The sequence below is a fragment of the Haliotis cracherodii genome, unplaced genomic scaffold (assembly GCF_022045235.1).
Source record: "Haliotis cracherodii isolate W230 unplaced genomic scaffold, xgHalCrac1.p SCAF_3, whole genome shotgun sequence".
NCBI classification, from domain to species: domain Eukaryota; kingdom Metazoa; phylum Mollusca; class Gastropoda; order Lepetellida; family Haliotidae; genus Haliotis; species Haliotis cracherodii.
In genome coordinates, this window is record NW_027266286.1 from 26917725 (window position 1) to 26940643 (window position 22919).

General features: G+C 40.4%; 1 protein-coding gene across 1 annotated transcript; it reads right to left on the bottom strand.

Annotated features, from left to right (window-relative positions):
- Window positions 1–1511: 1511 nt before the first annotated feature.
- LOC139473875 (CWF19-like protein 2) lies at window positions 1512–20892 on the bottom strand. Its single transcript, XM_071256658.1, has 18 exons — window positions 20755–20892; window positions 19343–19453; window positions 17446–17559; window positions 16073–16168; window positions 14315–14437; window positions 13570–13782; window positions 10651–11434; window positions 9796–9956; window positions 8480–8689; window positions 7754–7828; window positions 6918–6983; window positions 4931–5045; window positions 4466–4554; window positions 3936–4052; window positions 3563–3718; window positions 3272–3352; window positions 2339–2440; window positions 1512–1717 (listed from the first exon to the last, which is right to left on the bottom strand). The coding sequence occupies exons 1-18, from the start codon at window positions 20890–20892 to the stop codon at window positions 1568–1570; spliced, it is 2901 nt and encodes a 966-aa protein (XP_071112759.1). The 3' UTR covers window positions 1512–1567.
- Window positions 20893–22919: the final 2027 nt, after the last annotated feature.

Sequence of the window (22919 nt, forward strand, 5' to 3'; positions counted from 1 at the left end):
TTCCACATTTATGAAACATAACTGCTGCCATGCACTTGTGGTCTGAAATGTTACCTGCACTGGGTGCATCCTGGAAATAAAATGTACCTGCACTTGCAATGTTTTACCTGCACTGGTGCAGCTTGGATATAGCGAAATTGACCCCTGTATTAGCACTGTGTTTACAGTAAAATCACCAAATTCTATTTCCATAAAGACCCCAGTTATGTGTATCTTTTTCAAGGCAACCCATTTGGAACTGTAATTCTTTTTTATGACTTTGCTCTAATTATCTATGTACCAATCTGCATGACCTGGAGGGTCCTTGAATAAATGGTTGAAACTATATGCATTTCTTTAAAACAGTTTTGTTTCAAAACAAATGACACAAAACCATCAATGAGGTATTGATATCAGTTTTTACACTTATATGCTTGTACAATGTACTACAGGTTATAGACTACAAGATATCTGTTGATTGATATAGGGCCTGCCTTATTGGTTTTATTTGTCATGGAACTTAAATTTTCTGTTATATGTAACTGAATCCCTTTTATCAGCCTCCTTATTTTAAGAAGGTTGTTGGTTATATTGTTAATAGGCAGCTAGGGTTGTATTTTCCCCAGGGAGCTGAGAATGCAAACTGAATGTACACTGATCCATTGACAAGGGTTATAATTACATGTATGAGCTGAGTGGGTGTTGACCTGGTGTTGGTCACTTGTATGTATTATTATCATGACTGAGAATTGTTTTATGCTGCAGTCAGCAATACCACAATTAGCAACACTACAGTTAGGTCACAGCAAGCCGTAAGTAATGAAGTCCGTCCAGATAGCAGTTGACAGTGTTGCGTCCATAAAATGTCTGAGTCCCGTGATGAGATTCGAACCACTGACCACATGTCCAAAGAGGTTAACCAACTCTGTCAGCAGGCTGACAAGGTAAGGGTGTGATCTGCAGGAAGACTCCATGACCTGCTACGATAGCATGAGCAGTGATCCACGTTGTCAGGGTACAGTGACACACTCAGCCAGCCACACTCGCACTTGAGATTTGACCGGCCATAAACTGTATTGTTACACTAGAAATATATTCATGCACTGCAATTGCTCATCTATAGGTACTTTGGGACAACAAAATTATCTGATGCATGATGTTTGGCAGTTAGATGGGCAGATGACAATCTAACAAATTGTTATCGCCAAATCCTACAAATTCTTTTATGTGTATCATGCCACATGGTTGGTATGATGGAATGTATCACAGAATATGTCACACACTTGTCGAAGTGAGGATCGGATGGTTACAATGTATGACCAGGTTAATTGTTGCTCATCAAGCCAACTACTTGATTTGTTATTTCTTGAATATTGTGGAATGTGGAATATATATATATATATCAATATTTTTTTCACAGTGAAACACATCCTTAACCTGAAAGATCTGTATCTCCTTGTGTGTTGAAATCTGACTATCTGAAAGTTTCTACAAAGAAGGCATGAGAATAGAGTCCACATCATGATAGCTTTATTCAAGAATGTACAAACAATACAGTATTTACAATGATATTTTCTCCGTGTATGATTCAGTCCTTTGCTTGCAGGTCCTGTGTCCAGTCAAACGGTTTCCACCATTCAGCAAATTCGAGAACTTTCTTGCGTTGAACATCAAAGCTCTCCTTGTGGGGCTTCCTCCATAGACCAGGTTCAGCATCAACCATACCACCAACAATCTCCTGCAATGTGTTGGTTTATTTAGTGAAGAAATAAAGTTGGGGAAGGGAAAATACACTACTCAAAAGAAGTTAAGGACCACCTGATTCCTTACTATTATTACAGTTAATCTGTCATGGCATAAGCACCACCCAATTCTTTCATATTACTAAAGTTAATCTGTCATGGCATGACCTATTAATTATGGTAATATGAAAGAATCTGGTGGTCCTAAACTTCTTTTGAGTGGTATAGGATGAGAAATATATAATTTCGAATTCCCTATGTTTCATTCGACATTTTGGTGAAATGTGTGACAGGACTATTAAATGTTTTACAGCATACTTGGGAACAATGCCACACACTGCTTATGATGTACCTGTGACATAGTGAATGGTATTGGTCTTGGCTATAGGTCATTCAGCACGTGTCACTTGTTAAAAACAACAACTGAGACATGATATCAAAAAAGTTGAATCATAAGGTATAAACAAGTACCAATTTCTTGTCTAATTTAAATGATATAACAAAACATGATAAGGCCAGCTCATGAAGCTATGGTGGCCATGGGTGCAGGGTATTTATCATAATAGACTGGAGACATAGTACCCAGGCTATTCGAGGATATCGTTATGACAACTTACTCGACCAAAGTAGGGTGGAAAACTCTGTTCATCCTCAATGACATGTGCGAACCCTCCCTGCAGCCCGAAGTCCACGCTGAAGTAGGGAAAACCCTTGGGGATCTGGAAACATTGTCACTGATATCAAGACCAGGTCTCTTTTGACTGACATGATACAAGTGTTGGAAATTATGCATGAAAGTTTGTTTGTTGTTTAACACCACACTCATCAATATTCCAGCCATATGACGGCGGTCTGTAAATAATCGAGGATGGACCATACAATCCAGTGATTGACATCATGAGTATCAATCTACACAATTTGGATACAATGACATGCATGAACCAAATCACTGAGTCTGACCACACGATCACATTAGTCACCTTTTACAACAAGCATAGTCTCTTCTTATGACAAGCATGGGTTGCTGAAGACCAATTCTAACCCAGATCTTCATGGATGTACACATACCTACATGGACAACACTTTGCAGATGTTTAGTAACACTAGTTTACTCCTATGAACACACTTGACATGAATGTTGTTTTATGCCACACTCAGCACACTGTAATAATCTGGTATGTGCCAGACAAACCAGTGGTTGATATTATGAGCAACACTTGCGCCCTAGGGTTACGGTGACACACAAACAACCAAGTCACCGAGCCAGACCGCCTGATCCATTTTAGCCTCAACAATCAGCAAAAGAGGTTTGAGACATAATCTAACATGTTGGAGCTCCCTCATATTCTGATGATGGTAATCCTAAATACAGATGCAACAACACTGTTTCTAGACCAGTTATTAATACTGATGTGTTCCACCTACAGTTGAATTCAAGAAATGATTTCTATTGGAAAAACGTTCAGCAACAAAACTACTGACTATCCTTTTGAGACTAAAGGCTTGTCTTGAATGTTTGACCACTGAACAAGTGCTAGTGACTGACTGACCGAGTGTCTGATATCCTTGTAGCTGAGGTCCACAAGCTTCTTGTTGTTTGACCATTCTGGGCCAGCGTCTTGTATTGCTTTCTGTGGAGTAACAACAACAATTAAACTGAGTGATTAATCTTGATTGCCTGGACATTTGTTGTACATAAACATAGCACAGTGATCAATCTATCTTCATCACAGACAAAATAAGCAAATAACCACACTTCTTGGGTAACATGATAAAATGATGTACTAATGACTTTAATCACCTGGAGTCGAGGGTGGTGGTGCCATGTCATGGGGTCTCACCTTGAAGTATATGGGCGCCAGGTCCCCCGTCTCCTTCTCCATGGGGATGCACTCCATGCTCATGTGGGGGAGGTACTTCAGGTGCATGCTGGTCTCCATAAACACAACATCCTGGTCCTGGGACTCAAACATCCGCACCAGGCACTTCCGGAATGTCTGAAACAGAACATTTATGTGTAATAAAGGTATCATTACCCTCATAACCACATCCTCACAAAGATGTTTCTTTTCTAGGATTGTAAACTAATTTCAAAAACTTTGTTAAACTTATTTTAAAATTAAAATTCAACCCATTATGGGTCATTATAGAGTAAATCTGTTTAAAGATATCGCCTATAACAACATCGTCTATAACAACACTGCCTGCACCCACCTGCACCTCCTGCCACACATCCTCGTCTACGACAGTCCCGGCTGTGACATGCTGCATCGGTACAATCAGACAGTGACCTGGCGTCAGAGATCGGTGGTTCGGGAGGCACAGATACGCCTGGTGTACACAAACAGGATTAGATAGGTGAGATTGGCCTTATGACTGTTATATTTTGCTGACCCCCATTTTTTCACACACACACATCCCCCCAATACAAGTAACATTTTTTCTTGATGATACCATATAATAAATTACCAATCCCTTGATAAGGTTTAAATTAAAACATCTCATATTTGAACAAACAGAACTGTGTAAATTTGTCATGCCCCTGATATGGTTGTGAAATGTTTTGTGGACACCCCTCGTTCAGTGTCATGTTTTCATGGACCCACCCACCTATTATGAAATACCAGTCCCTTACAACACCAGTAACGTAAACAGTTTTGCTAAATTGAATAAGATGATGGAACATGATATATCAAATAAAAAAGTGGTGCTCGAATGACATGTTCAAAACTAACTTGTCTTACCTTAAGACCAATGGCAATAATGAGATGTTTTGGCACCTTGTCAAAGCAGAATCTGCATTTCTCCATTGCAGTCGCCATCTTCCTATGTTCTGAAGTGATAAATTCAATACTCTATCTGAAGTAACATACATACATTGGTGCCACTACTCTAGTCTCAAATTACAGGCATATGAAGGAGTTTTACATGCACTTATTAACACATCCAGTGTTATCCATACAACAGTTTCATTGTGGGCAGACTTTGCTGACCAAAGACATTCAATATACACATTGTTGGAAACTGTTGTTCAATATAGGCAATATTCCAACTATATGATGGCAGCCTGTAAACAAAACTGAGTCTGGACTGAAACAGTGACTGATATTATAAGCAGCCTGGCACTGGGTTCCGATGACACACAAAACACACACCAAAACATGTGAAAGGCATTGACCTGAAGACTAAAATATTCATCTAAGTCTCACCCAAGATAGACCTGGCTCGATCTTTCTCCTCATTCTGAGCCTCAGACTGTTTCCGTGCAGCTTTGCTAATAAACACATCATCAACTTGGAAGTCCTCATCTGTCTTCTCAGCAGCCTGGTGGAAAACGAACGTAGTATTAGTGAGTGAGTGAGTGAGTTGGGTTTAACGCCGCCTTTAACATTATTCCAGTTATATCACGGCGTGAGGCTTAATGTGTGAGGAAAGCCTGAAGCGATGCAGGTCTCAAACGTTTACCACTTCGGTGAAACCCACGAGCACGGGTATGGTGCTGACAAACCTAGATACATAATCGGGGCGAAACAGGATTCGAACCCACAACCATAGGTTTCTTGTGTGCCCAAGGGACGCAACTCTGCACAACGAATTGCAGCACCTTAGACGACTGGGCCACCCGTGTTCCCACATGGTATTAGACAGTGAAGGAGCAGCTTGGGCTGCAATGCTTCTTCTTAACATATTTTAGTCATGGACATGTCTTCTAGATGTGGGCAGGTCCTTACCATTTATCATCGGTGCGAAAACCAAGCTAGAGAGTTACTGACAAACAAGAATCAAAGTTGAAGTTGGGGTTTGGACCAATAGCCATCTGATATGGCCACTAAGCTCAACAGAAATGTACAGACCCGATGTGCACTGCAGTCCCCAGTATCATATTGCTATATCATGGCAGCTTCATAAGTGTGTATATGTTGGCTTCAACGCTGCTTTGAACAGTTTTACAGTTATATCACAGCTCATCATTTCAATATGGGAGGAAAGCCTGAAGTAATTTAGGTAGTAGAGGTTCACCACTTTGCTGACACAGCATGGGTTTGATCGGGACTGACAAACAAAGGATGGCTGAAATACTGTTGATGGGATTTAAAATTTTAACTCGCTGATTAGAGTGAAGCTGTGATTCGAACAAATAATATGATCCTGACAAGTCTAAGGGAAGCAAGTCTGGACAGCATATTGCGGTGACATGGAAAACCCACTTGGAACTATCATTCTTTTAATTGACAACTAGATCACCCTTGCCCCCAGTCTGATAGAAAATAACGCTGACAGGATGACCACAGGATGACAGTATGAAACAATGACTGAAGGAGGGACAATAAACTTTCTAAGCATTGACCATCCTAGGTAGGCATTGTTTCTACCCACTCCCAGCTCTTGCAACAAGCATGAGGTGCTGATGTACTATTATACCCTGGAACAGGGTCCAAACATCTTCCTGAGGCAGGGAAGTTAACTGACTGTAGAAGTCCAGTTTCCAACCTTGCCTAACTAAGCTCCAATTGTGGAGTCATATTTCTGCTGGACGAATGAGTCTGTGTAGTCCAATCAAAATCGTGTAACTAGATCGACATCCGGTTTGTAAACAACATGGAGTTCAACATGCAGATTTGCAAAAGATGTGTACTGTCAACTGGGCGAGGACACATATTTTCCAAATCTTTTCATGTTTTTAATCAAGGTGCCCATGTGATTTGATGAACTGCACAAGGTAAGACTTGTTTTATTACAATATATATCTTGATCATCGATCAGACTGTCTTGACTGGGTGCCGCCATTTTGTTTGAAACAAATGCAAATGATATGAGAGGTGGAATCTAATTGATCAAATGGAGGGGCACAGAAGGTACATAACTCGTAATAGCCACTGGTGGCACTACGATCAAGCCCAGACATTCCAGCCTAGTTCTGCAAGGGTGGAAACTGGACTTTTCGAGTCCGATAACTTCCTTGCCATCGGGACTAGATCCCAGAATGTTGCTAGTAAATTTCTAAGGAAAGGAAGTCATTACTGGATGCAAGCCAGGGTAGGTGTCCTTGATTCATGCCTTCAGCAAGTCACTAGTTGTTCAACAATATAGAGGGCTTTATGCTGATAATGTCTTCTAGCCATGTGTTCATACAACAGCCTCATGAAGACATTTATCTGACAAATGCAGTACCGCCAACAGAAATAGGAATCTTACCCTGCCTGCCAGCCTGGCAAACATGGCGTTCTGATCCTCCGCCGTCCCCATCTTCTCCCTCTCCACCTGTCAGTGAATACAATCATATATTAAACAGTCAACTGGCACAGAATTCTTTTGTTTTTGTTTGTATGTTTGTTTAATGCCACACTCCGCAATATTCCAGCTATATGACGACAGTCTGTAAATAATCGAGTCTGGACCAGACAATCCAGTAATTGATATCATGAGCATCCATCCACTCAATTGGGAAACAATGACATGCATCAACCAAGTCTGACTACCCGATCCCGTTAGTCACCTTTTACAGCAAGCATGGGTTGCTGAAGACCTATTCCAACCCAGATCTTCACAGGTCAGAATTGTTTTGAAATTGTTTCAGAGTATCTCACAGGAATCAATCTGTCACAAGCAATGAGAAACTGAAAGTTGTTTTACACCCATGACAAAATATATCATGGTGGCATGTAAATAATAAAGTGCAATCTAAATTGAATTCTGGGGAATCAACATGTTCAAACACTAAATGTTCAAGACCAAGCTACAAGGAATCAAAAACAGCTGGGGAAGATAGTCAGCGAGACATGTCATCTTTCATTCTCTTATTCTATATTGGACTGAACTTTCAGGACAAATAAGTCAAAGTTTTACCCCAGTAACTTTAGTTAACCAATTACTCATAAACAGGGTTGCGACTTGGTATTACCAGCAGTCACTTAGCCCACTATGGGGTGTTCTTATGTTATTACAACTTTGGCTCAGGTTAATTCCTTCCTGCATAAACTATAGATTTAATAAATTCACAGAATATTTTGTAACAAATCGAGGATACATACGAGAGACTTGAGGCTGTGCTGGTCATCATCATCAAAGTACCGCTCTCGCTCGCCTCCACCACCATGGGTCTGGACCTGGAACAAAGTCACACACCAAGTTTGTCAAAAAAGGGACTTACTGTATAAAGAAAACTTGTTTGATCATCAATAGACACAATAACAAGTCAGGGACAGATCTTTTTTTTTTATTCGAAAAAACTCTCCATTTTTGTAGGTGAATAATAAACTGCCATATGGAAGCAGTCATCTGGAAAGGAAATGGTTTGAATGAAAAAGATATTTGTAACAATGCACAGGTAAGACATTGTGACTGTCAAAAACATTAATTGATTGGGGGTTATCCCTTTAAATACGTAAGTTCTCAGGCTCTCATACTAGCAAATGGGTTTTAATGTCGCGTTTAACATTATTTCACTCATAGAGCGATATGCATACGTGTGTGTGTGTGTGTGTGAGAGAGAGAGAGAGAGAGAATGGCTGAATGTACTAGTCCAGATACTTGCTGATTCATGGTACTAGCTCAGTGAGATACCATGCAACAGCTTAACATAGATAAACCACTTAGACTCCGTATACTGACACTAAGCCAACTTGTTTTACTCCCTAATGCTGATTGCCAGGTAGGGTAACAAGTACCATCTTTGAACGTCTTTGGGTATGACCATGATGACACCGCCAGTAAATCCTATTATATATTACACACGAAAAATACTGAAAGGGTCTCACATTCTTCTTCCTCCGTCTCTTTCCTCCAGTCTCTCGGTCGTGTTTAGCATCAGGTAGAGGTTGAACTAGTCCTCCTCGGGTTGTGCGGGTCAGCACGACCTCCTCAGGCTCACCTTGACCTTGCTTCTCACGTTTGGCTGCCAGCTGAGGATTGTCCTCAATTACCTTGCGAGCAGTATCCAGCTTAGCTTTTAGTTGTTCAGCAAGGGCCTGAAGAGATCAAAATAGTCTGGAAACTATTCACACAATACTGCAACAGTCAAGTTTTTTTAAACACCCACCGTATGATGCACATACAAAAGTCTGGTCCTCATTAAAAGTACCTTTTTCAAATGGCATCTTCAAATTCTGATAATTTTAGCATTACTGTTTGAATAAAATAATATGGGTGTGCTCCTCTACATCAGTCTTTCCTATAGCAACAACTCCCTTGGCCACGCCAGAAACCTAGGATTATGATTGTGGGTTCGCCCCGATTGTGTTTCTAGGTTTGTCAGCACCATACCCGTGCTTGTGGGTTTCACCGAAGTGGTAAACGTCTTAGACCTGTATCACTTCGGGCTTTCCTCCCACATTAAGCTGACACGCCGTGATATAACTGGGATACTGTTAAAAGCGGTGTTAAACCCAACTCACTCACTAACTATAGCAACAACAGAGAATAATATCATTGCATCAACACAAAAGTAACATTAACAGACAATACTAAAACAAATTCCAACTTAAAATCAATCTCATTAAAATCAGACCTTAGTTCTCGCTACTGCTAAACAAAGAATGTCTTTTGTTCAGGTTTCATCGAGAATTTGTCAAAATATGTTTCGAAGCGTAGTCGCCAGTTTGAAATTTGTGCTGTAAAGCATGAGAAAGCTGCCTTCTGATTGGTCATTCCATTGGTCGGTCAAAGTTCGTGCAAGGTCGATCTGACGTGACCCGTAATGGGATGTCCTCAGATCTTTGTTTAGCCGTAGTGAGAACTAAAATCTGATTTGAATTAGATTGACTTAAAATAGCACTTTTATCTCATAGAAAGTACCAGTATATCCTTATGGCCATCGACTTTGAAGGTGAGTGTATAAACCCAGTGTGTTTATGTTTAGCCCTCAATCTTCAGTTTGCAGTGATAATTAACTATTATTCCATAATAGTGTTTATCTTAAATTATTTCTTCCATCAAAACCTCCAAATGTCGGCTTCATTATTAGAATGAAAGTCTCAAAATGTATTTTTAAAAATATCATTTATACTCATCCTGACTCATAAAGCAATTAGTATGAGTCAGGATAGTAACATCTAACATTTCTTAAACAGCTTACATTATTTCCCATTATTTCAGCTTTAAGAATTTTGGCTCCAAGGGCATTCAACTCTTGCGGTGACAGGATCTCAACAGCCGGAGTTGTCTCCTCTTCACTAGATGGCGCTGCCTCTGACTCGGAGCTGCTGCTGCTGCTGCTGTCTGTACTGGACGAAGAGTCTGCAGAGAAACAGAAGTCATTAGAGAGCTGATGAAAAGTTGGATGTTGGGAAAAAATCCTAATTCCTCAAGTTTGGGGGTGGGCAGTTGTCCCGATGATAGGTAAAATGAGATGAAATTCAAGAAAGATTGTAAAAGGAGTTGAATGATTGAGTGAGCTGGGTTTAATGCTGCTTTTAAAAGTATTCCAGTTATATCACGGCATGTTAGCTGTATGTGGGAGGAAAGCCCAAAGTGATGCAGGTCACAGACTTTTACAAATTAGGGAAACCCACGAGCACGGGTAAGGTGCTGACAAACCAAGAAATAGGATCGGTGCGAACTGGGATTTGAACCCACCATCATAGGTTCCAGTTGTGCCCAAGGGACGCATCTCTGCCCCCTTGAGTTTGGACAAAAACATCGTGCACTCTCTCATGATCTACATTGCTAGGATCGATGCTCACTGGACTGTCTGGTCCAGACTCGATTATTTACAGGCCACCATCATATAGCTGGAATATTGCTGAGTGGGGCGTTAAACAAGAAACAGAACAAACAAAATAAAAAACTCTCCACATTGATTACATTGATAACTTGGCTGTTTACATGTCAAAAAGATTTTTGCCTAAAAATATAGTTTTCAACATCATTCAGTACACAATTGAAGCAAGTTCTTATAAACATGATGACTTAATAGCAAGCTGACACTCACATGACCGAGACCTTTTCCTTGAATGTCCATCATCTCTGGAGTCTCTATGTGACCTTGACCTTGTCTCCTCTTCCCTTGATGATTTAATGTCCTCAGACTTTTCATAGCCTTTCTTCTTCCATCTTGGGACATCATTGCTTGATCTATAATCTGAGCGTGAAGATTGACGGTAGTCTGATTCGCGTGAGTGTCTTTGTGAGTTATCTGCTGGTCGAACAAATTGACGTCTGTCTTGTGGTTCCTCATCCTGATCGTCTGAGGGTCGCACAAATCTCTTTGAGTCTCTAGACCCTGAATCACCTCTGTCACCAGGCCTCATAAAAGTTCTAGACCTGGAACCATCACTGCTAGACCTATAGTCATCAGGTTTCATGAATGACCTTGACCTAGAGTCATCTGACCTTGACTCACCAGGTTTCATAAAAGTCCTCCTCGGCCCAGAGCTATCAGATTGCCTATCCCTCGTTGAATCACCTGGTTTCATAAAATGTCTACCAGAGTCTTTCCTATGATCAGTTCTAGAAGGAGATCGATCATAATTTGAACTTGGTGACCTTGACCTATTGTGCTGTCTCTCAGGAGATCTGGAATAGCTTCTTTTCCTAACCTTATTTGGAGACCTTGACCTGCTACGTCGAGGAGATCGAGACGACCTTTGTCTATTTCTTGTAGGTGACCTTGACCTTTCTCTCTTCTTCCATCTTGGAGGTGAACATTCTCTGTTAGCCTGTTTCCTCTCTTTTTTCTCTGCCTCAGCAAGCATCTTCTCAATTTTCTTCAAAGACTAAAATAAATACCAATGTCAAGTTTAAAAGTTCTAAAAGCATTGTCAAAAAAAGCTCCAACATATCACCTTGCTAATCATCACAAATAGCCACTATGACAATAAGCAGTCGGCAAGGTTAAGATAATAAATTAATATTTCATGCACACAATAGCTGAGAAATACTTTCTGGGAAAGCAACAAGATGAACAGCAACAATTAATAAGATAAAATAATTATATATAATTCCCTGAAGACAAGGTGATTTGGGTTTCTCGTTTGCACTTGAGCCATTTTCCTGTGATCTTTTGCTTAACAAAAATCTGAGGACATCTCATCACACGTCATGTCAGAAAGGCCCTTCATCTGACCAATCAGAGCATTGCTTACCAGATCGGAAAGTGACAGTTGCAATGTGTTTTCTGATCATGCAATATTGCCTCTCAATATTGGCCATCTATTAGACCTTTCAGAATTTTATTTTCTTCAGTTTTCAAACTTTGAGAAAGTCAACTTCTTGTTAGTCTTTTCATAGGTTGATGAAAGTTCACGAATGGTCATTCTGACATGACCTGTAATGGGATGTCCTCGGATCTCTGTGTAGCAGTAGCAAGTACTTTGAATGAGATTGGGTTTTCCTTGCAAGCAGTTTTTACTACACTTAATTTCAGCTATATCACAACATTGACTGTAAGCTTAATGCCGGAGAAAGCCCAAAGTTACACATGTAGCACACCTTTCATCATCAATACTTCCCAGTTTTGTGAACACTACTTCCCTTCATAGTGAGTGAATAGATAGAGTCGCTTTGAGGTGGTTGGTTGGTTTGTTTGTTGTTTAACGCCGCACTCAGCAATATTCCAGCTATTTGACAGCGGTCTGTAAATAATCGAGTCTGGATCAGACAATCCAGTGATTAATATCATGAGCATCGATCCACGCATTTGGGATCGATGACATGCATCAACCAAGTCAGCCAGCCTGACCACACGATCCCGTTAGTTGCCTTTTACGACAAGCATAGTCGCCTTTTACGGCAAGCATGGGTTGCTGAAGACCTATTCTACCCTGGAATCTTGCGGTCCTTTGCGGTAGACTCACTATTTGAAACCAACAGATCCAGCGAAGGTCTGGTTCCAGTGAGGGGTCAGCCAGTGAGTACACAGACCAAAGAACAGTCTGATTACATCATACAAACTATGCCTTAGTCTTGCGCCGGTCGGCTCCACACACTGCCTCAGTGTGAGCCAAAGGAAAGGGTTCATTTGACATGCATGGATCATAAATGGCCTCATTTCATTGGTTGACTTAAAATAGACATTCGTCACTGCTACACTGCATAGAACCATATGTATTTCGGAGATAAAGAGGAAAGTGTAAAAGACTTTGAAGTATTGATGATGGAGACATTTAGCACTTTGTTAGTGCCCATTATAAATAAAAACAAGAGTTTGCCACTAACGTGGCTATATCCCCCGCCCCTGTTGCAGAATTTATGACATAATTAAATCTAAACAAACCCTAACCCTTTTAACCAAGGTGGAACTTGTCATGGAAATTGTTAAAAAAAGAAGAGTTTGGAATCTAAGTCCATCTTGTTGCCATGGAAACGTAAAAAATAAAAATTTCTAAAATTTCTAAATAGCAAAAGGCACCAGTTCAGCATGTACCTGACAGACCTGCAAAGTTTCATGAAAAATATTGAACCGTTTATGAGTTATGCTCCGGAAACGAACCCTACCCTCACAGAACCTAAGTCCATCTTGTTGCCATGGAAACGTAAAAAATAAAAATTTCTAAAATTTCAAATAGCAAAAGGCACCAGTTCAGCATGTACTTGACAGACCTGCAAAGTTTCATGAAAAAATATTGAATGGTTTCTGAGTTATGCTCCAGAAACGAAACGTAATGGACGGACGGAGCCCATTTCTATATCCCCCGCCAACTTCGTTGGGTGGGGGATAATAACATGACTACCAAGCACATGTTGCTCTTCATTCATCTAGCACTTGTCCACTGACTAATGGAATCGCAAAATTCACCCCTTCCTTTTTCAAAAGAGCTGTATCCATTTTAGAAGCAGTTTTACTCAATCCCGCTGAATACAATTCTCCATGGAGCCTTAGAATATCCTTCATCACAAGTGGAGCACCTACCCCCCATCGTTCTGCTGCCATCTCCTCCAGACTACGACCCTCCTCAGCTGCCTGCTGCTTGCATCTCTCAAAGGATTTCCGTAGCCATGACAACCCTCCATCTCCTATTCCAGAATGGTTTCTTTTATGTTTAGACTTGGATGGGTCTTCCTCTGGTAATCCGGTTCCTCCATTTTGCCAGTAGGGGTTCAACTCTATCTTCAGCCGTGCAGCCTGTCAACATGATCAGTGTTGCTTAACAGTAATTTAAACACTGTGGTCATGGTTACCAATGTTTTGTTCAGCAATATTCCAGCTTTATGACGGCAGTCTGTAAATAATTGAGTCTGGACCAGACAATCCAGTGATTGACGTCATGAGCATTGATCCACGCAATTTTGATACAGTGACATGCATCAACCACGTCAGCGAGCCAGACTACCCCATCCCATTAGTCACCTCTTATGACAAGCATAGTGGCCTTTTACGGCAAGCATGGGTTGCTGACGACCTGTTCTACCCCGGATCTTCACGGGTCATAGTACCTATGACCCCATGAACCAGACATATACGTATCGATTTGTTCCTAGTGTCCAATTACTTTGATAAGGATATAAATTGGCACTTGGCAGCTTACCCAAAATGTTTGTCCAATGCTAAAGGTACGTTGAAAATCAGGATTTTTTAGGGATGTAGCATTTAGAACATTTATCATCACCTTGCAACTGTTTAGAAATGTTTACATTAACATAAGATAAGTATTTACATCTGCCTCTTTCGCAATTTCTGCATTCTTCTCCTCTTTGATCTTCATCTGTTTATCTCGGATGTCCTTCCTGGATGTTGATGGTACGTCGAACAACCCCGCCTCCTCCATCCAGCTGTCTCTCTGAAAACATCCACACACACAGTTGAGTTTACAGGGTAGGTGCTACAGCCAGAACTGCACTCCAGTAGCATTAGACAAGGACAAGCTGAGTCAAGTTCTTGAACCTGGCAGAACCTGCATTGACAGCATCATCTAACAGTGGTACCCCACTTTATGCAAACAAGAGACTACCCAAAATATTGGAAGGTCCCATGGACTAACTCTTTGTGCTGACATAGTGGTTTTGTGATTTTGTGATTAATCCCAGCCTTTCAGGACTTGTTTGCTTGTTTGTTGTTCAACATTGCACTCAGCAATATTCCAGCTATATGACAGCCTTCTGTAAATGATCGAGTTGGGACCAGACAATCCAGTGATTGACATCATGAGCAATGACATGACTGTATGAGCCACCTGATCCTGTTTGTCCAAGCCTTGTTATGCTTGAGACAGTTAAGTTAAATGTCCAGTAAACAGTGACCAAAGGGTAACTCTAAATGTTTCAATATCACACCTAAATCACCATAACCAAACATAACCCAGCATTAGAAATTGGCACTAGTCTTGTAGTCCTTACCAAACTGTCCAATAGTTAAGGTATCATACGGACTAGAAATTTGCCATTTTTAAGGGTTGAGCTATATGTTATCATTATAAGGACGAGTGGACTAAAACTGATGTTTCTATCGCTGACACACATTTGGTGTGTGAGATTATGGCACAGGAAGTCATTTATTTAGGGTTTTGAAAAGATTTAAGCAGTTTCCACTTAGAAGAGGTACCAGTAATTTTCTCTAAACATAGGGTAACGTGACACAAAACAAAACAAACAAAAGCACAAGGGAGGGGGGGTTATTGGCTAGTATCTTATCCACTAGGATAGAAAGATTGAGTGTAATAACAATGATCATTATCTGGTATTTGCACATGTGCTTTTAGTGATTCTCAAAGATGATTGGTCAGTTCACATGGTAGAGGAGGTACTTTGTTGAGAACAATATCATATGACGTCATCCATTGTTCATGACATCACAAATGCATCAAATCACATCATCTGAACAATAGGCTGACTCCAGTGAAATTTCTTTGTAGGGTGGACATTGCATATGGGTTTTTTTTCATTTTCTTTCTGAAAATGTCAATGAGTAATACATAGAATAACCAATTCGGACACTCAGAATTTGACAGGTTATCTGTCCCTGTGAATAAATGATGTGTGCCTTGACCAGGGCTGGTGATTGCACCATTCATTCACTCAGGATAGATAATCCGTAATGCCTCGTACCTCATATTCTCTATTTACCGTATTCGATGTAATAAGCGCCCGGGGTGCTCTCAAAATTAGGAATAGAATATTATTTTGGTGAACAAATTCTTAGTTGAAAGATAAATTTCGTTGTTTATGCTGACAGCCTGAAATGTTTATGTACGACTAATATATTTTTCCAGATTTTAATTGCCCATAAATAAGGGTGCATATAACACATGTGTGTGTATTATACCGAATAAATAAGTCTTGTGTACATTGATCAATCGGAAGGGATGCAAATTGGGCTTGTTCGCTAGCCAATATATCAGCAAATATCGCCATGGGCGCTTATTAGAGCGGGGCGCTATCATGTCGAATACGGTAACCACCGGATTTAAACTTATTACCTGAAGCGTAGGTCCCTGCACTGGCCGGACGGGCTCCCTGGGAGCGGCTGACCCATCACTGGACTTCTCGACCCACTGGTCATCCGAATCCGAATCCTGGTACATGAAACACATCTCACTTAGCAATGTGCCCCTGACTGGTCATTATCAAGACTACCTGGTCATCCGGTCTCAATGTCATGGCTGATTATCAGAATCTACCAGCTAAATTAATATCATTCAGAACCTGAACATTATTTTTAATCAATTCAGAGATTAATTTTCATATTGACATTTAAAAATACAGCAATTTCTGTAACAATCTCTCTCGACATGAACTCCCATAGTTGTAAGATAGCCATGACGTCACTCTGGAATTCTACTGCGTTGTGGTATAATATTATATTAATGTGGTTTTCATTCTCCAGGACGAATGGCATGTGGTTGGTTTTTCAAGAAATATATATACTTGTCACAAAAAGTAATTATATGCAGAGAAAAGTCCGACAGTATTCAGGGATCCAGAGCTACAGATAAGCTGCGTATTTGCTTAAAATACCCCACCAAAATATTCAAAACCCAATTACCTGTACTTTCAATTAACTTGCTAACATAATCACATGCATTAAATGAAAAACTCAAATGTATAAAAACAGCATGCATAAAGACCCAATGAAGTTTTTTCAGTATGTGTACAAGGGAGCTTATTTCCGAAACACAATTACGAGCTAATTCACTTTCCGAGTCAAGTCTATATTTAGAACTGTTATATACATCTAAAACATTTTTTTTTAATTTTTAAATCTCAAAATGTGTACCCATTTCGGGAAAAACCCAATAGAGTTATGAATAGATGAGCGAAAAAATATAGGTTACCCAATCAAAAAGTAATAACCCAATTAAAATAGAAACCTTCGAGTAAACTCAATACTCAAAAAGTTATCTGGAGCTCTGGGATCCAAATCCATCTAACATTTTTTTTTAACCAATCAGATTGCATAATAACTGATCAAACTGAAATATATGATAATAATGTCTATATAATCATGACAATCAGTAAGTAATCAAGTGCTTCAACTCTTTTAATAAGGGTCCTGTTTAATCCATGCTCAACAGCGATCATAAGTCTATGTTAAACAAAGAGAGTTACAAAAGTCATAGACCTCAGATTGGTTTATGGAGCTGTACCCTAGATATGTCAGATGGTACTATTTCCAGTGATATGCCTGCATTAACAATTTATGTCAGGATTAACACATCATAGGTACATCCTAGTGATCCTTTATTCATAATCAGATGTTTCCAAACAGCAGTAGTCCATATTGTGGTGTGTCTAGACTAAGAAGGCTCCGTTGTACACAGACTTTGAGGCATTGTTTAGCTGATGAACTTACAGAATCTGAACCACTGTCTGATGAAACATGCTTTTTCTTTTTCTGTCTTTTTTTCTTTTCTTTCTTTAATTTCTTTTTCTCCTTCTTCTGTTTCTTTTTTGCCTTTTCTGCAGTCTGAAAGTTCAAATGATAAAGTGACATCTAATTCCCATAAACTCAGTCAATCTGAAGGTGATGTGAAGTGGGGTTTAATGTTGCAGTCAAGATTATGTCATGTACATATCAGTGAGTTAGTGAGTGAGTATGGTTTTATACCGCTTTTAGCAATATTCCAGCAATATCACACCGGGGGACACCAGAAATGGGCTTCACACATTGTACCCATGTTGGGAATCGAACCCGGGTCTTCGGGCTGACAAGCAAACGGTTTAACCACTAGGCTACCTGACCGCCCCAATGTACATATCAATGTACATACACGTGTGTGTGTGTGTGTGGCTGCTTGTACCAACTTGTACCTGCTTGTACCCGTCTCAACTTCTGCCAGTTTTATAGTGCTAGCTCACTGAGATTCTATGCTGCATTTAACAGGATACCCAACTCAGACACAGTATACTGACTCTGAGCCAGCCAGTCTTGTTTAATCCCCTTAATGCTGAGGACCAGCCAGGGTAACAAGAAGTACCATCTTTTAGTGCTTTGGTATGACACAGTTGGGAATCAAACCACCGACCTTCTGGAAAATCAACAGTCTGGACACTGTACAGGGATACACAGTACCTTCAGTGACAAAATATAATGCCGCCAGACTTTTTCTCTGCTATCCCTTATTAACAAGATGTTTCAGTAGAGGCTGTTCATCACTGCCCTTGATCAATGCCGCACTCAGCAATATTCCAGCTATATGACGGCGGTCTGTAAATAATCGAGTCTGGACCAGACAATCCAGTGATTGATATCATGAGCAGTTGGGATACGATGACATGACTGTATGAGCCACCTGATCCTGCTTGTCCAAGCCTTGTTATGCTTGAGACAGTTAAGTTAAACTTCCAGTGAACAGTGACTAAAGGCTCACCCTAAATGTTTCAACATTGTGTTCAATATCACAGCAAAATCACCAGAACCAATGATAACCCAGCGTTATAAATTGGCACTAGTCTTGTAGTCCTTACCAAACTGCCCAATAGTTTAGGTATCATAAGGACCAGTAGAAATTTGCCATTTTGAATGGTTTTGCACTATGTTAGCATTATAAGGATTAGTGGATCAAATAGCAACTACACCACACATCAGAAGTATCTGTTCACAGTCACGGTTCACTATAAGAATTTTCTGACATAGACCCTTTATGTGAAAATTTCAAATATTCCAGAAGTACGCACAATGTTAAAATACCCCATTGTATTTGAAAATGTGGGCCTTTTTTCATATTTAGGGGCTAAAGCACAAAGACCTACCCTACAATTATCCCTTCACAGGTGATGGAGAAATGCAGTGTATACAAACCTGCAAAGTATTGACAATGACTTACTTAACTGGTGATTGTGCATATTTTCACTCAGCAAATAACAGTACTGACTGCATATGGTCACTTAGATCACGATAATGCATTTGTTCACTTTGCTAATGTTCAGTGCTTAGACACCATTGGTCAATTCCAACTAGTCTTCAGATTATCTCAGACTAGTGGTTTACGTAAAATAACTAGTTCTTCAAAGAATATTACTAATCCTTCTACATTTTCACTAGTCTCAACTAACGGACCTGTGGCTGTGTCTATTGCAGACGATAGCACATATTTTCACATTAGAATCTACTGAAAATGATGTCAAGAGACCGGTTAACACATTCTGGACATGACTGATTATTTATCACATAGATTCAAGCACTATTTGTCAAGGTTTGGTCCACTGAATAATGGAGTGGATCAGAACGTGATAAGAAATAATGTGACCTTGCTATCAGATTGTATTCTGCCTGTGATGGCTGGCAGCATCCATCGGTCCTCTCCCCGGGCTGCAGCTTCCTCTCGTCGCCTCTCCTCTCTATCATATTTGCTCTTTGCCTGCAAACACAGTAATACATGTACAGTATTTCAATATCCAACCAGTCCACAGTTTGATTTTGGATGAGTGAAAACTAATTACATTTTGGGAGAAAACAACTACTGTCTTCCCTCTAGATTTTCATCTGATTAACAGACTAGTATGCATTTCTAATCCTGCTGTAAGTGTGAAACTATGGAATTGTTTCTGTGAATTTTGGTTAAATATTTAATGATTAACTGTAAGAATAACATACATCATTATTCTTTAGGTAGCAGACAAATATGGGAGTACCAATACTACCACCATGACCATGGAAGGAATATTTATATTCAGTGTGAGTTTTGCTTTTTTTATGGTAAAAATGACCAATAGAAAGTGGAAGACATTAAATGAAATCTTTTAAGAAAGCTAATGTGACTGGATCAAGAACCCATGCATCTTTAATCAAATTGGATGAGCAATGTTCGCTCAGGATTCACCAGGCATAACCACGTTGGTCAAACAATTCCCAATTGGACATTTTGTACCCAACTCTTGAGGCCTACAGCGGGTACCCGGGTAGGGTCGGGTACCCAGGTAGGGTCGGGTAATAGTGGGGTGGGTACAGGGGTAGTAAATTTGGACTCGTCCCAGCCCTACCACCTTGCCTACGTATGGTTTATCAGTCGCAGACGTAACGTGTACGCATGACGGCTCTGCCGTCTCCTATACGCGAGACGGGTGCGGATGGCAGTACTCAGTGAAGCACTTGATACTAATTAATTCAATCACCGTGGCTGTGCTGTCACCTGCGACCTCCGCAAAAGTAATTAAAGTGCTATGTAAAATCACCCAATGTTTTTCAGATCTTCACACAGAAAGCCAAGGTATTGTCTTAATGGCAGTGATCGTGCTGGAGTAAAAAAACAAACTGATTCTAATCAGTGTCAATGAGATTGGAACCAGAAGTGCCTCTGAACATAGAAGAGTACTAGGCTACATTTCTTTTTAAACTTTCAGAAACCTAAGAAAGATTATTTGTTTGTCAGATTTAGATGGTTTCACGACTGCGGAGCTGGCGGTGTGCCCCTCCAAACATATATTGATGTTGACATGGTTCTCGTCGACGAAAGCTACAACCCTAGCGGCTCTGCACTGATCCACAGCGGAATTTGTTCACGCAGATATTCACGACGATAGCCTTGTCTAAGACTGGTAGAGAAGCTGAGATTCGCCTTTCTAATATGATCCTTGCTATGTCATCTGTAAATCATATTGTTTTATCATCGATATGTCAGATAATTGTATTTTAGACTTACAATTACTTAACTCAGCATACCTTTTCAAGAACCTTTTCCCTCGCTTTCTGCAAGTATTCCCTTTCTTGGTTGATGGATGTTTTGCTTTGGAAGTTTATTCCGCTTATTCCAGCCATTTTCCAGGGGACGTAACTCGGACGACATATAACCGGTGACATATCAAATTACTGCCTTATATAATCTAATCAACTCATTTTCATTCAAAGGAGAGCAAACAAATGAAATGAGACACGCTACACAATATCTATCTTTACATGATATAAAGAAGATTATAATCAGATTGTTTTGTTGGTTCAAATTGTCCAGCTAGATTCCTAGGTAAATAGTAAATCCCACGAGGAATGTGTTTCTTTGTTGTTTACGCCGAAATCAACAATATTCCAGCTATTATGAGGACGGTTTGTAAATAATTGAGTCTGGACCAGACAATACAGTAATTGACATCGATCTACACAAGTGGAGATACGATGACATGAATCAGCCATGTCAGCGAGACTAACCATCCATCCTGTTCGTCGTCCTTTACGACAGCATAGGTTGCTGAAGACCAATTATAACCCGGTTCTACACACGGGCAAGATAAAATGAGGTCCAATGTACATTTTAGACTAGTATGAACTTTTTTGTATCTTTAAAGTCGAATCAAACCAGTTACCTTGCCCGTTGGGGATTCCGGGTTAGAATTGATCCCAGCTTCGACGTAAGAGGTGACCAAATGGATTGGGTGGTCAGACTTAGTGACTTGGTTAATATGCCAGGGGGCCCCGACGTTGTGGACTGTCACTCAAAATATCAATCACTGGATAATCCGATTTAGTCCATTATTTACAGACCGCGTCAGATAACTGTACAATTCTAATCGACTCTGAGGTACGACGAACCAGTCGGCCGAGACACTGTGCACAATGTGATGTGCAAAGCTGCGTCCTTCGATCGGGCCAGGATTCGACGAACGTTCCGATCTCTTTCAAATAATATCATAGCGCTCACTACCGGTACACGTCGATTTTTGTTTAGCGGTAGCGAGAACGATGACCTGATTTTTATGAGATTGATGGACGTTCAAATCCCACATTCGCCATGATTATGATCCTTGGTTAATTTGCATACTGCCCATGTTCACGGGTTTTACTAAAGAGGTCATGTCGGTCGATACAACAGAAATACACAGCGGCATTAAACCCAACTCACTCACTCACTCAAGACATCGAAAATCAATGTAGTTCGCGGACACATTGATCCTCTTAGTGGAGGAAATCTGGTAATCGGGCATGCTACATTGACTCATCTTGCAAAATGTATTAATCTGATGGATAGAAACATAGAAGCGTCAAAAACGACACCTTCGTTGCAACTGGCTGGTAAGTCAGCGAACCAAACCCCCCGGCATTTAGTCCGAACAATGAACAGCATGCACGTCGCTACATAAGTGCAATAATCTTTCACCTCACCTAATTTAGAACCTGTAGTTACCACCCGTGAACATCCGGGTAAGAACAGGTCTTCATCAAACCACGCTTGTCGTAAAAGATTACTATGCTTATCGTAAGAGGCGACTAAAAGGATCGGGTGTTCAGGCTCGCTGACTTGGTTGATGCATGTCACCGTATCCCAATTGCGTAGATCGATGCTCTTGGTGTCAATCACTGGATTGTCTGGTCCAGACTCGATTATGTACAGACCGCTGTCATATGGCTGGAATATTGCTGAGTGCGGCGTTAAACAAACAAACAAACAACAACAACAAAAGAACCTGTTGTATTCATGAAGACATAGTAGACTTATTCAGTTTAACCTCTTTATACTTCCAATGCAGTTCACTGTCTACACCTGTTATTTGTTCAGTCTGTTCTCCCTTTTCTGGCCTTGCCTTTCTCCAGGGGCGGTAGGGTGGCCTAGTGGTTAAAGCGTTTGCTCGTCAAACCGAAGGCCCGGGTTCAATTCCTCATATATATACAATTTGTGAAGCCCATTTATGGTTGTGAATTTCGTTTAATTGATAAAGCGGCGCAAAATAATATTCACCCACTCACTATCTACCTGGATCTATCTGCAGAGCATACCCCGATTTGAATCACTACTTGATGAAAGGACAAGAAGTAGTCTTGAAATGTTTCGCAAACACCTGGTGTAATTGCTGTTTCATCGTGATTCATAAACATGCTTATGACATAATCACACTCGG